Source organism: Peromyscus californicus, unplaced genomic scaffold, assembly GCF_007827085.1.
Source record: "Peromyscus californicus insignis strain IS unplaced genomic scaffold, ASM782708v3 Scaffold_4__1_contigs__length_199733344, whole genome shotgun sequence".
Taxonomy (NCBI): Eukaryota; Metazoa; Chordata; class Mammalia; order Rodentia; family Cricetidae; genus Peromyscus; species Peromyscus californicus.
In genome coordinates this window covers 154,769,122-154,782,336 of record NW_026294562.1, presented here as the reverse complement: position 1 = coordinate 154,782,336, position 13,215 = coordinate 154,769,122, and the positions used below count along the sequence as shown (strand labels likewise).

The 13,215-nt window shown below is 52.3% G+C and overlaps 1 protein-coding gene across 4 annotated transcripts in view; it reads right to left on the bottom strand.

The window, feature by feature from the left end:
• Window positions 1-434: 434 nt before the first annotated feature.
• Window positions 435-13,215, bottom strand: part of Ptpn5 (protein tyrosine phosphatase non-receptor type 5) — a 63,632-nt gene continuing 50,851 nt past the window's right edge. For 3 of the 4 annotated variants that reach the window (XM_052760670.1, XM_052760669.1, XM_052760666.1), the window contains exons 6-14: window positions 12,670-12,911; window positions 11,416-11,605; window positions 8,986-9,070; window positions 5,993-6,072; window positions 5,669-5,806; window positions 4,736-4,846; window positions 2,129-2,289; window positions 1,922-2,035; window positions 1,599-1,827 (exon numbers count right to left, since the gene is read on the bottom strand). In XM_052760670.1, coding sequence (XP_052616630.1) covers window positions 1,710-1,827; window positions 1,922-2,035; window positions 2,129-2,289; window positions 4,736-4,846; window positions 5,669-5,806; window positions 5,993-6,072; window positions 8,986-9,070; window positions 11,416-11,605; window positions 12,670-12,911 — 1,239 coding nt within the window. In that variant the 3' untranslated portion in view covers window positions 1,599-1,709. The other variant, XM_052760667.1, reaches the window with a different exon arrangement.

Sequence of the window (13,215 nt, the reverse complement as noted above, 5' to 3'; positions counted from 1 at the left end):
CCTTCAAAGATTCAACCATGGAGGCGATGGCACAGACAATAAGAAAAGATAAAGGTGTCTGAAGCTCAGATGGGGGTCCCAGAGAACAGAAGTATACTATCCAATCAGAGAGGGGAATGTCTCCTTGCCCCACCCTTGGCCTCCCTGGAGCAGCTCTCTACCTGGTGGCCTACTAGCTACTTTTCCTTCCACCTGTGAGGTTCCCTGTGGTGCAGTGGAGTTCTGTGGGCCAGGGCTGAAGGCTGAATTGGAATCCTCAGGTATTAATAGACTTTGGCTTTTCAAATCCGGCTTCACATATATTCCCAATCTCCACAAGGGGCGCCAGTGATCAAGAGGGCCAACTTAGTGCGCACGGGCAGAGGAGAGGCACAAAACCCTGGGTTGCAAGGAGGCTGGGGATGGAAGGAACTGGCAATGACAGACCCAGGAACTTAGTTTTGCTCCAAATGCTCTCTTTATTGCTCTAATCAATGACCACGAGCGAGTTATAAAAAGACACCAAATGTCTCTGTTTGCCGTGGAATAAATATTTAAAGTCAGCAATAAAAACACGTGGCTCCAAGATAACACATGTTGCCAAAGAGTCATGCACGCCCTGCTCATGGGCTCTCAACATGTACATGGACACAGGGAACACACACAGAGCAACACGCAGCAAGACTTTTGGGCTTTCCCGTAGTGACACAGAAAGATGTTTTACAGGTCTGGAGTTGAGTCCCCATCCTACTCTTGGAGGACCCCCCTCAGGGCCCGGCTCTTTGGGGTTCCCCACCTGCATCTGTCCTCTTCATCTCCAGTGCCTCACAGGCTGATCATTGCTTTCTGAGAGTATCAGACATTCAGAAGGCATCTAGAATAATGCCCACCCTTGCCCAAGAACCTTCTTCCTTAGCTGGGATCTCTCTGTTAACCATCACGTGCTCCACTGCCTGGTCTCTGGATCCTGTTCCTACCATCCACATCCTGGTGGCAAAATGCAGTCTGCCTTTTCAGAGGAGCTGGTGAGCCTAGAGGCAGGTACCTATGCCTTGGGGGCTGGGGGGCTGAGGGACTAGAGCTCAGTTCAGTGTTCCTATCCTGCCTGAGGGGACACAGTGTCTGGTACAGATAGCAGAGATGGATGGACAGACAGAGCACGTAGTGGCAGAACACTTGGGGTGTGGCATGGAAACATTTTGGACCAAGTAGCAGTGGAACCATGGTTAAAACTGAGGCCCCAGGTCTGTACGGTGTGGGTCAGGCCCAGGGGCCCCAGGCCTGGCCTGGTAATTCCTCCCCTGCCCTCCCCAACTCTGCAGTATGTACAGTAGAAGAGCTAGGCTGGGGGTAGGGACCAGGCCAGGACAACAGAGGGGGAGCAGACTGAAGAGAAGGAAGGGTGAGGGGAAGGGACAGGGAGCAGGCCCAGGGCCCAAGGCCAGATCTTGGGTTGTTGGGGGTGAAGGCCCAGACTCAGGCTGGGCAGTGCCCAGAGGAGCTCAGAGGAAGAGCGTGGTCACTCTGAGGACTGGTGGGACAGCTGCTTCTCATAGAGGCTCATGACGTGGTGCACGAACTGGTACTGTTCGCATGTCTGGATCATGCCACCCCTGGCCAGTAGAGATGCAGTGAGCTGCGGGAGGGGTCCTCAAACGCTAGGGGGCACCAGCTGTTCTGTAGCTCGGAGACAGCAACTCTTCCCAGCCATTGCCCTCTGTCCCTTCATTTCAGGGACGCACCCTTGTTCTCAGCCCCTGTCCTTTCCACCAGCTGCTTGTCTTCCGTCTTCCTCCGGAGAGCTGCCTGGATTCTGCTCTCTCCCATGTGTTTCTTTCTGCTCCCCATCTGCCTTACAGACTATGTCTGGTTTATCCACTGTCCCTCGATTCATGCACACATCACACTGCCACCCTCCCCCCTCCCCTGACCAGGGGCTGACCTGTCCTGACGGAGCTGGCATGTGGTCTTTAGGATGTCCACGATGCCCTCCCGTCGCAGCTGCTGGCAGCAGATGCTGGTGGCAATGAAGCAGCCAGTCCTCCCAATCCCTGCACTGAGGGCCGGTCGAGAGGATAGATGGGGTGAGGCGCACAGTAGCCCAGGGATGGGGGTGGCCCCACCCCAGCGGGTGGACAGGAAAACCCACCTGCAGTGAACGATGATTGGGGAACAGTGGGGTCCCTCTTGTTGGGCTGCCTCCTCCACCTCCCGTACCAGGTGCAGGAGTGGGGGTGCCCTGTCCGGGGTCTTCTGGTCAGGCCAGGATGTGAACCAGTAATGCTTCAAGCCTCGCTCTTCAGTCCCTCTCTGCCCAGGAGAGAGAGAGAGAGAGAAAGAAAGAGAGAGAGAGAGAGAGAGAGAGAGAGAGAGAGAGAGAGAGAGAGAGAGAGAGTCCTCCTACCCCCCCAGATACATGTGAATGTTCCTAGACCTAATTCATCCAAAGATGGAGATGGCAAGGGAGGAAAGGGAGGGGCGCAGAGTGTAGGGATTCTTAGTTCCCATCTACCATATTGCCTAATGGCACAAGACAGATCAGAGTTAGCTTGGTGTGCGTGCACGCATGCGTGCGTGAGAGTGAGTGAGAGAGAGACATTGGCCTCTGAACTCTAAAATCATCCAAGAAAGGCAAAGAGCCTTTTCTCCAATTCATTACTATCCGGAAATTCCTTATTCGGACAGATGTTCCAGGCACCCCTTAGTCACACAGCCCAGAGCACAGGCTCTGCCTGCCCATCCTGCTGTCCTCAGTATGTACTGCCAGTCTCCTATCTGCTCTACTGTCCCATTTTGGGATGACCCTACCCTATTCCTCCCCAACTATCAAAGACCCATAGCATCAAAATGGTCTCTCCCTAGCACAAATCTGGATACACTGCACTGTGTTTAAGACCTTTTGCTGGCTGGGCCTAATGGTGCAGGCCTGTAATCCTAGCTACCTGGAAGCCTGAAGCAGGAAGATCAAGGCCTGCATGATCTACAGAGTAGGTCCAGGTCAGTCTGGGAAACTTAGTGAGGCTGTCTCAAAACAAACAAAACAATAAAAAGGGCTGGGGATGTAGCTCAGTGAGAGAGTTCTGGCCTACTGTGAGAACCTGGGTTAAATCTCTAGTACTGGAAACCTAACCCTACACCAAACCAAGAAACCCTTCACTACGGACTGAAAGTGTGGTTTCCTGACCCACAACTTCATATGTTGAAAGCTCAATTCCACGGGGTGGGAATCTGAAGGTGCGGGCTGTGGGTCAGGAGTGCACACCTTCAAACGTGATCCATGCCCTTAGATTAGAGACCCTGGAGAGATTCCTCACTCCATCATCTTTTCTGCTGTGGGAGGACATGATATAGGAAGTGGGCACACACGTGTGCTTGCACACACAGCTGCTCCTTCTGCACACTAGGAAAGCCTAGTTTGCTGCTGCTCACCCCTTACCAATCCTCCAAGATCCCATACAGCCCTTCCGGTAAGCATTCCCAGAGCATTCCATATGGCAGGGTGCCCTTCTGTATCCTTGCCTGTCACTAGTTGGTATTTACCATCTTATGGGTGCTCCTTGAAGAAAGAGTCCAGAACACAGCTCTGTCCCCCATACCCAGGCCAGAACCACACCCACAGCAGGTGCTTGTGAACACCCTCAAACCCCAAGACACCCTCGCTCTTCCCTAGCTGCTCCCATAGCACTGAGATGAGCAGCCCCACACCCCAGCCTCTTTCTACTTGGAAGCTGGTTCCTCGTGTTCTTGGTTACATGGCTGTGACAGTGACCGCAGCACCTGCCCCTTACTTCCTGGCCTTCAGGGTTTCCAGTAAGTCTTGGTGTTAGATGCTCATATGGACACTGGCCTCTGGGGGCTCAGGCACCCTGGTATCTTGCCCAGTTCTGCATCTAGTAGGAAACAGGGCAGCTCAGAGGGACAAATGTTAGGCCCGGAGCTCCTCTCTGTGGCTGAACCCCGTGGCTGTCAGCATCAGTGACTTTTCTAGGCTGTTTCTGAACAGGGCATCAGCTTTCTGGGGCCCCACTTAACTTCTCCACCTTTCTGGTGATCCCCTTCCAACACACACACACACACACACACACACACACACACACACACACACACACACACACACACCCCTTATCACTTCTCCAAACCAGAACCTTCTAATGCCCCCAAAGGAGCAGTCTCTCTTCTTCTGCTTATCCTGGGAGAAGTGCAACTTTTGGGTGGGTGGGCATCTTCCCCCTCTCTTCTGGGCTGCTCTGTGTTGCTCATATTTTGTGTGTTTTCCCTTTTTTTGCCATTCCTTGTAAGCATAATTATGTGCCCTAAAGCAGCAAGGAGTGCCTGCCCTCTGGTGGTGGACAGACAGGGTGCATCAGACCAGAAGACAGAACCCTAATGGAAGGGACATTACTGGCACTCAAAGTCATAAAGAACCTTCCGTTATGATAAGGACAATGCTAGAAGCACTTGAGGCCTCCTCACCAGGACAGTCCTGGCCTTGAGGGGTTGTGGAGAATGAGCTAGAACTGTTATAAGCAGCAGTGCACAAAAGAGCTTGATGGTATATGGAAATAAGGTTTGGAAAATGCAGCCGGGGCTCTGTCTTGACCCTAGTGTCCAAGTCTATTCACCCTGCTTACCAGTGAATCCTGGGTGTGACATAGGCCTAGGCATCACCTATAGTAGGCCTTTGAGTACTTTTTTCGGTTGGTGGTCCCAGTTAAGCTTCACAGCCAGCCCTGCCCTGTCTAGCCCCAGGCCTCACCCTGAGGGAGATGAGTCGCAGTCGATAGTCCTCAGTGTGGATGACTTTCTGTATGGTGATCTCCACGCCATCGTGGACTACCTGCTCTTCTGGCCAGTATTCCGTGCACTTCTGCAAGGACCAAGATCAGGCTGTGTTACACTGCTATTCTCCTCCCACGTTCCCTCTTGCTCTGCTGGGGCCAACAGACAGTCACACAAGGACAACAGGCTTTGTTATTAGAGGATTGTATTGAAATCTTGACTTTATAACCCATGACCTCCTCCTCATTCCTGAGCTTCAGTTTCCCCATTTGAAAAATGAAAATGGTACCCTTTATAGGAAGGACTGTGTGTGTGTGTGTGTGTGTGTGGAGGCCAGAGTTTAACCTCAAGTGATGTTTCTCATGTGCAGTCCACTTCGGTTTTTCGGGACAGGATCTCTTGTTGGCCTGGAACTCACCAAGTAAGGAGACTGGCTGGCCAGGGAGCCCTAGATCTGCCTGTCTCTGCTTCCCTAGCACGGGGGTGGGGTACAGATGCATACACCATGCCTGTTATCTACGTGGGTCCTGGGGTTAAAACTCAGCTCTTCAACTGAGCTGTCTCTGCAGCCTCCCTCAGAAGGATTTTTTAATGGAGATTCAATTAAATGAGCTGTTCATCATGAACTTCCACACCAGTGTCATACTGGGAAGCAGCAAACTATCATGGTTGACAGCATGGCCATTGGATGGGGAGGGAGAAGCCAGCTCCAGGCTCTGCTCTGCTCCATGTGGCCCTGAGTGCATGCGTACCTTACCTCTCGACACCTCCCATTTCCTTGTGTTGACAGTTGAGTGCACACCAGGCTCACATTTATTAATTATCATATTAATAAAAATTAATATGCAAGTGAGATGCTTCATGTAGGACAGGAAGCAGGGAGCACTGAGCAATGGCACAGGGTCCCTACCTCGTTCATCTCCTCGATGTTGGTGATCATGACAATGATGGGTGTGTGCTCCTGCCACACCATGCGCCAGAAGTCCGCCACAGTGCTGACGATGGGTCCCTGTGTGGCAATGTACACTTTCTCCTTCCCACTGTAGCCCTGCAGCCAGCCAAGTCCAGCCTGTCAGGTCGGGGTCAGAGGCGGCACTCCCAGCGCCCCATCCCACACTTAGGCTCGTTTTGGGGCTTGTAGGAGCCACACCGGCTTGGGGACAAGTCTGGAGGATAGATCCCACCAGCTCAGGCCTCTCCTTTAGTGGAAGGCTCTTGGGACGGAGCTACATACCCGAATGTAGTTGGCATTGATGTAGGAACTCAGAGGATCTTCAGGGTCTGGTGAAGTCAGGCACACTCTGCTGTGAGGATCTGAGGTGGGAGACAGGTGAGGCTGTGAGCTGGGCCTTCTGGTATAGGGCGAACTTCTCTGTCCTACTCCACAGTACCCACATTTCCTCTGGGGTCATAGCCAGTATATGCCCTCACAGGCAATGCAGGGGTGTTACTAAGAGTCATTGCCTGACGACCTCCTTTATCTTATAAAGACCTAAAGAGTTGACAGGGGGCGGTAAGATGGCTCAGAGGGTAAAGACACTTGCTGCCAAGGCTGACAGCAAATTGGATTCCTGGGACCCATACGCTGGAGGGGAGAACTGAATCTCACACATTGTCCTCAGACTTCCATGGTGTGCCCCATACATACTTATATGCATGTGTATACACAATAAATAAATACTATTAAAAAAGTTAACAGGAAGAAGCAGAGCCCCTGGCCAGGAAGCAGCACACAATAGCTTATGACAAATGCTATATAACAAGCAGTTGTTGTTGTCATGAGTTCCAGCAGACAGTGGGAATGGAGAAAAACCTAGGGGTGACAGGCATATGCCTCTCATCTCCATGCCTCCTCTGCTAGCTCCCGTCTCTGCCTGGGTCATGGTAGGTGATATGGGGGTGGATGGTGCTTGTAGAGAGGGTATAGAAGTAGTGCAGGGGTAGGGATGGCTAAGAGTAGGTAGGAGGGGCTTCGGCAACATCAGCAGAAGAGAGTGCTTAAGCAGGCATCTCTGCCTGGACCTCTTGGTTTTGCCTATCCAGGTTAGGTGCTGGAAGGACAATTGTGGGCACTGCCCTCTCTGGCCAGATGGTAGAGCTTTGCGATCACGGAGTCACTGTGGTGATGGTAATGACTGCATTCTACAGCCCCAGGTCCATGCTGGCTCTGTGCTATGCTTGTGAGAAGAGCCTTCTAGATCAACAAGACACGCATGGTCCCTGCCACAAAGAGGACGTAGTGTTGGGCAGGGAGACAAGTGGTGCATGGCCTGAGAGCTCTGGGGCTGGAGGGACAGAGGGGGCTGTGATTGGGCTAGGGTGGCTGCGCTTCCCGGAAGATGTGGCACTTTTCAGGGGTGAAAGGACTAGGAGGAGAAACAGGGAACACTGTCTGACCAGGTGCACAGGCCAAGGCTGAGACTGGCGAGAGATGGGAGCTGGAGAGGAGCCACGGTCTCACATACCACGCTTAGAGAGGGTGACGTTCACTGTGTTTAAGGAGGAAGGTGACATGATTATGTTTCTGTTGCTCCCACTGTGAGAGAGGGGCAGGAAGGAGAAAAAGCAGTCAGGGTATGACTGCCACAGTCCAGTAACAAGTGTCAAGGTCACAGGCTGCCCTCCCTGGCACCTCGCCCAGGGACATTTATGCCAGTGTACCATATGTCAGTGATGCTCATTAGAACTGGGCAACATGGAAGACTGAACCCCCACAAAGTCATTTGGTAGTAAGGCTGGAAGGGAGGGGGTCAGATCTGAGAGATTCATTCACTCATTCATCCAAGAAGGTCCAGACGGTCTCCCAGTTGCTCCACATTCTTTAGGAGGTGGAGGTACTGTGTGAATGGGACAGCCACTGTGCCCTTGAATTTAGTGCTCCTGCTAAGTCAGTGCTCACCCTGGGACTGTCCACAGAGCTGTTTCTTTTGCTTGACAGCTCTGTGTGCAGAATCCAAATTTTTAGTCCCTGGGATGGGGCTCAGGAAACATGTTCGATCAATGATAGAACAAATCTCAGGGAGTCTCCAGCCCCATCCTGATCCCAGAGGCTGCCTCTGCTGAGCCTTCCATGACCTTTGTCCCCCTAGTCCAGTCTCTTAAGGTTCAGGGTCAGCTCTGCCTCGCTGTACAACGTTCTGTGTTGGGTTTGGGGGCTTGGAGGTTTGGGGCATGGTTGGAGGAGATGCGAGCCTGTCAACAGTTCAGCAGGACCACATGGATTATGGCTGAATCCAGTGGCCATTCTAAGGAGCCAGCAAAACCCTAGGTTCTGGCGTAGCCAGGCCCCTGCCTGCAGGAAGAACAGGGGCAGGGAGGATAAGTTGAGAGAAGAGGTGAGCAGCCCAACTAAGGCATTCTGGCCTTAAATGGTGCTTTGTTTAAACGTAACTACCTAGAGACTGTGTAACCATAGCAACCACAAGTCGATATTTTAAAAGTTAAAAATAAGTCATGACATCTTCCATGCTGGTAGAGATGCTGATGGCAAACTGCTTTTTAAGGGCTCGCTACTCCACGAACTGGTTGGAGTAGGTTTTCGGGGATTCACTTTCAACACGTCACCCCCTCCTTCTGAGCTAGCCCCCAGAGGGCCTTGATCAAAACGACCTGACCATGACACCATGGGATGGAATGGGAATAGTAGGTCACCTGGTATAACGGTCTCCAAGACAAGCCCTGCTCAGGCCTTAGCCTCATTTGGACACACCCCATGGTAGACAGATCACTACAGGATGGAGGTACCTCATTCCCTCTGGAGGTGGCTCTGCCTGCTAGAGGACTGATAGTCAGGTCACACAGAACACAGGTAGACGGAAGAGCCTGATGCCGGGGTCACAGAGGCCCAGGTTTAGGGCAGATCTTTGTTTACTAGCCGTGTGGCTGTGGATAAGTCACTTGCCTTCTGTAAGCCTTTACTGTTTTCTTCTTAAAATATACCCACTCAGAAGAGAAAGGCCATGCCAGTAACTTCAGCCACTTTTCACCACCTCAGAGGCACCTTTTCTCCCAATGCTTCTCCAGAGCTCAGTGCCACTAGCCAGGAAGGGTCCAGGGTTAGAAAGGGAGCCAGTCTCTGCTCCCGTTCCCTTCTCCTTGATTGGCCCGGTCTCCATACCATCTACTGTGATGACTGTCCATCAGCTCTGGAGGTCCATCTCCAGACTTGAGGCCTTCCCAGATGACAGGACCCGCTCCCCTCCCCACCCTGGGGCAGCAGGTACTCACTGGGAAGGATGGTTCTGTACCGATTCTTCCGAACCAGCCCTGGGATGTCATATTCTTTTGGATCCACAAAGTTCATGGGGATTTCCTACATGAGGAAGACACGGGGCTGTGAGCAGCTTCAGGCTGGTCTTCCCAGAAGTCCAAATTCAGGCACTGCTTGCCTCCAACTGTCAGTGCAGGGGCTGTCTTGAGTTCATGCATTCATTCGACAAGCATTTACTACTGAGTGAGTTAGCACACATACACATTTAGAATAGTTACTGGCATATGCCAAGTGCATAAAATAAATAGCACAGCAATTGTCCGTTGAGGGCCAGCTGATTTGAGATAGACATTCAATAAAACGCCAAACAAAAATGAACAAGACCTTGCCAGTCACCCCCTCCTTCCCTGTTCTCTGTGCAGCAGCCAGCCAGGAAGCTCTGGGGATGTGTGTTCCTGCTGTGGTCATCCCCACCTTGGACTTTTGTTTGTGGTGTTCTCTTTTTGGTAAGACTTGAACGAACCTCATCTTTTCTACACATCCTGTCTATCTGAGGTCACTTCCTCTAAGGACCTTCCCTGATTGCCCAGTAAAAAGGGAACCGGCTTTTCATCCCGTAAGGCTGTTTGTCCCTTAGAAGCAGCTCCACGTCTGATGGGTTCCCTGGCGTGTGAGGTCTCTTTGGGCCCGGCTTCCCTTTATCTGCAGTTGGGTTTGCTTCTCTTGCCCCTTTCCCCATGCCCCCCTTATATTGGAGGTTGGGCCTAGAGCCTGTGCATGCTGGGCAAGGACCCAACCACTGAGCTAAAATGCCAGCTCCTCCCTTAAATTCTAAGACAGTCTCGGTAAGTTGCTCACCAACCTTGAACTCACTATGTGGCCCAGGCGGGCCTTGAACTTTTGTTCTTCCTGACTTGGCTTTCTTTGTTTTGCCATTCTCAGGCCTCAGTTGTGCCTCCCTCCTCTGCCCAGGCCCATGGGGCTCTGCGTTCACGGCGCTGTGCTGGCTGAGAGTGCTACTAATTTCAGCCCTGCACCTCCAAATTGGCTCTAACTCTTAGGTTCCCCTCAGCTCCATTCCCCCACCCATGGCCTCCGGGATGCCTCCCTATGCACTCTGTCTAATATGTCTGCATACTTTAGCCCCTGGACACACTGCTCACTGTGTCTGGATATACTAGATGGTCTTTGCCCAATGCAGATGGTGACACCTTCTAGGGTTCTTATGAGAATCAAAAGAAATAATAATTAAAAAAAACCCCACCACACACATGTGCAGAACTGCCCATGGAGTGGGTTAGCAAGCTGTGTTGCTTCCTGCCTGGCCAAATCTATGGTATCTACTGAGCAGGAAGGGATGGGGGGGTCTGTTTTCATGGGGAGAGGATGATGGTGGGAGCTGAGAGTGGGAGCTGGGGTGGTGGAGGAAGGCTTTCTAGAGACACTGAGGTGGGAATGATGTGAGGAAGGTGCCAGTCACCTGGCCCGCAAGTGGACAGTTCCTGCAGGTATGGGGGTGGAGCACACGGCTGGAGAAGAAGATCGGGGCCCACCACTTTGGGTTCTCTGCAGGTGGAGACAAGTTCTGGAGATCTGAGTGTCCCCACAAGAGCAGTAAGCCTATGGAGCACTGTGCCCAAGCAGCACAGTGGGTGAGCTACCCAGCTGGTGAGTTTGAGGGAGAGTGGGCTGTTGGGCTTAAGTTCCTGCCTTCCCCCTTTTGGGGTTCTTTTCTTAACTATGGGTGCAGACTCATGGGGAAAGGCCAAGACCCCCGTGGTAGTGGAGTTTGCCATTTCTGAGGACCGGTATCAAAAGTCTCATACTGCCGAGTCTCACATCATATTGGTGACGATAAGGGCCACACGTTCTTATGGCTGAGCTTTTATCTGGCTAAGCACTCTTGGCAGGAGATCAGGACTGTTACTTATTGGGCCCTTCCAAATCCAGCACATGTCAGTCAGAGGTTGGGAAAGGACTTAGGGCCTAAGCTTGAAACCCAGAGGAGAAAAGGGGGGAACCCAGGAGCATGGGCTAAACATCCTTGATGATACCAGGCAGAGGAGGGCGGGAAGACAGGAGAATGAGTAGATGAGGCTTTCTTTTTCTGACGGGGGTTGACCCAGCTTTGTGTATTCTACCAGGCACCTGTTCCACCACTGAACTACACCACCAGGGGGATGCTTTCTACGGCTTCCAGAGCACAGTTCTCCCAATAGATCCAGAAGTACCTCTGTCTGCCTGTCCCCAAAAGACCCTGTCATTTGTCTGACTTTCCAGATGAGGACGTCAGGTCTCAGAGGGTAAGAGCTTGCCCAGGATGCTGGGAGATATGACAAGGGGTTGCTAGTCTGTCCCATGGATGGGTCTGTATGCTCTGGAGTACCGACTGGCCGAGTGTGGCCTTTTATGAGTGCAAGGGTGGGTGGTCACTTCAAGGGACTCACAAAGAATTCTGCCTGCAGCAGGAAAGGATCCAGGGCCTTTTCGTGCAGCTCTTCTGCCCGGAGGACACGGGAGGCACTGAGCAGGTACTCATGGGCTGACTCCTCTCGTGGGGACACCAGGTAGCCAAAGCCCTCCTCATTGCAGCCAGGGGTACACATGTCCAGGGTCAAGGAGACATTGGAGCCCCTCCTGCAAGAGTCATAGAAGAAGATAAGAACCTTAGGCATGAAAGAAAGGAGGAAGGTGGTTGGACGAGAGCAGGATGGCTCCAGGAAGAGGGATGTGACAAGAGCTTGTCCTAAGGAGCACATGGTTCTGTCTACACCCTGGTCGGCTCCTTCCCATAGTGGGGTGGAAGCTCCAGTTCTGAAAGCTCAACCCCAAGCAATCCCTAATGGCCCCCTGAAAGGAGGCCCACAGGGAAGATGCATGCTAAGGTGATCCTCCAGCCCAAGAGCACAGCTTCAGACCCTAGCATCACAGTCCTAGAATGAGGCTGTCATGGCGTTAAGTGCGTTGCAGCTGGAAGAGGCCAGGGCCCTCTGCATTCAGGGAAGTAGGGAGTGCAAAGGCAGCCAGTAGCAGCAAAGTATCTATACTGGGCCAACTCCACCATGCCCAGTGTCTAAAGCCTCAGCAAAGGAGGGCATCCTCATTATATAGAAAGGGACACTGAGTTTCAAGAGGGCACTAGCACTGTCCAGGCTTTGACTATGAGGAAGTGGCAGAGCCAAAAAAATATTGTCTAGGTTTTCTGAGCCCTCCTCCAGCACTTTCCATGACATCCTGTGGGTAATTCAAGCCGTGTGTGAGCTGGCTTACCCAGCCCTAAACTCAGGGTGTCACTACCTCCCAAAATTTGCTCATTGCATCCCATGGGGAACTCTAGGGAAGTAGAGGTTTTGGGAAATGCTACCTATTGTCCCTTTGTCAAGTTACAAGGAACACAGTTAAGCTAAAGGCCCCAACAAGCCCTGTGTGAGGAAACCAACCCTGACTTCCTCAAGCCAAGGATAGTATGGCTGTGCACGTGTGCACTCCTGCACATGCCTGCGTGTGCATGGGAAGGAACTGTACTCTTGGGCATTCATCTTGAAGTACCCCAATCAACATGTACTACTGGAAAAGCACTTGTCTGCACGTGCTAAGCCATGGGGCTCACCCTGCACTCTAAACCAGGAGCTAGGCATCTACCCTTCTAACGGGACTTGGGAATTTGTGACCCCCAGCCTCCCCTCCTCTACCCCTCCCACCTCTCCTGCAGACCCATGGACTTGACAGTCAACGAGGTGGGATCAGTCTCAGGCTTGATGTCCATGACACAGTCAAACACAGGTGTCTCAGGCACCGCGTCCAGGTCCAGGAAGTCATCTTCTATCTTCTCCTCCATCCACTCCGAGTAGGTGAAGGACGGTTGGCGGCTCACTGATTGGCGCCTGTCCTCTGGGGGCAGTGGGGTGGGTGGCTCTGTGGGTGCCTTGAGGAGGTGCCACACCTGGTCGGGAGCACACAGCATCATGGACCTGGGATTATGTTTGCTGCCTGCTGGGTTCATGGGGTACCCTGTGGGACTGAGTTGTCTGATGCTATAAGGTCTAGAGTAACCACATTCTCCTGGCTCTTAGATGTCAGGTTCCACCCCGACTCTCCCTTCTCTGTCCTTAGTTTCTAGTGGATTTAATCCTTCTGGGTGGGGCCTGGGGGTTCTTTCTGCCTCAGCCCTTTCTCTCAGCCCCGATCACTTTTAGAAAGGAGACTCTTGCTTTAAGTAGGCATGCAGCTGAAGGAGACAAGTCTAT